Raw genomic sequence first — 1,058 nt, 5'->3', positions numbered from 1 at the left:
AAACGCTTCCAGCAGAAGGAACAATCGCGTTGACTGAGCTTTTCCGGAGGATTCGCAGCGAAGTTTTCCCCATCGAAAATTGACATTGTTGTTATGTCGTCCTCCACAAAGGGTTTCTGTCGGTAACTGAAGTAGCTTCTAGCATTGCTACATGTCTGAATGACTTTTTTGGTGGTATCCGGAAGCTTAGCTTTTGTCTGGAGTTTATTGACTGTCGCATTGACGGTCTTTAGATTGTCATTCCTGTCCTCTAAACAGACAGGAGTCTGTGGAATTCTTTCTGTATCACAGAGCCCTTCCTTAGTCTCTTCCTTAAAGTACACATGGGAAGCTCTCAGAAGCCCCAAACGACAGGCCAGAGCCTGCTTGCGGAATGTTATGGCGTGTTTCATGTACGAAATACAGATAGTACACATCTTCTGGGGCAAACCATCATTAGGCAGGACCTTGAAAAGGAAAAAGAGATACAGTTAGAGACATAGGAGGCGTCACTTTGTCCAGACAACTCACCGGAACATTGAGAATGTCCTGGAGGAGCATCCAAATTGGCTGGGGCCACTCAAGGGCCTCGTTATTGTCCATTTCATGGAGGTAGAATGGAATTGGAGCGTTGATTTCATGCTGTCCTGGTCCTGAACATACACGGCATAGATTTCTCATGTTTTTCAACATTTTTCATCACAATAAAATATCCTTTTTGCACTTTTTTGTGCAATTTCTCTAAAGAAATGTCACAACAAAAAACATCAATAAAGAACTAATACGCAGATTGTCCACTGAAGGCGCTGTAAGCAACCTGGATAAGATTTAAATATTTGAAATTTCAACTGTTACCGCGACTAAAAAATATAAATTATTTTTTATTGCGAACTATTCTCTTATTTATTTCTTTATTAAATGAAATTAAACGATATAAAAGTGTTTTATTTCATATTAAGGAAAATTCAAAAATTAAAGATGCAAAATGATTAATGCAGGGCATTCGCATTATGCACTTTTAAATAAATAAATTTCAGTCAAATTCTATTTTTTCTAGTCTCATAAAGACAATGCCTAGA

General features: G+C 38.3%; 1 protein-coding gene across 1 annotated transcript; it reads right to left on the bottom strand.

The window, feature by feature from the left end:
* Positions 1 to 6: 6 nt before the first annotated feature.
* Positions 7 to 759, bottom strand: LOC129809367 (uncharacterized; the record flags this gene model as incomplete). Its single annotated transcript, XM_055859178.1, has 2 exons — positions 511 to 759; positions 7 to 446 (listed from the first exon to the last, which is right to left on the bottom strand). Coding segments are annotated over exons 1-2 (602 nt in total), but the record flags the coding sequence as incomplete, so codon positions are not given.
* Between the last annotated feature and the right edge of the window lie 299 nt (positions 760 to 1,058).

This window comes from Phlebotomus papatasi, unplaced genomic scaffold (assembly GCF_024763615.1).
Source record: "Phlebotomus papatasi isolate M1 unplaced genomic scaffold, Ppap_2.1 HiC_scaffold_735, whole genome shotgun sequence".
NCBI classification, from domain to species: Eukaryota; Metazoa; Arthropoda; class Insecta; order Diptera; family Psychodidae; genus Phlebotomus; species Phlebotomus papatasi.
Note: the sequence above shows the minus strand (reverse complement) of the source record. Positions and strands in the feature narration are given on the sequence as shown.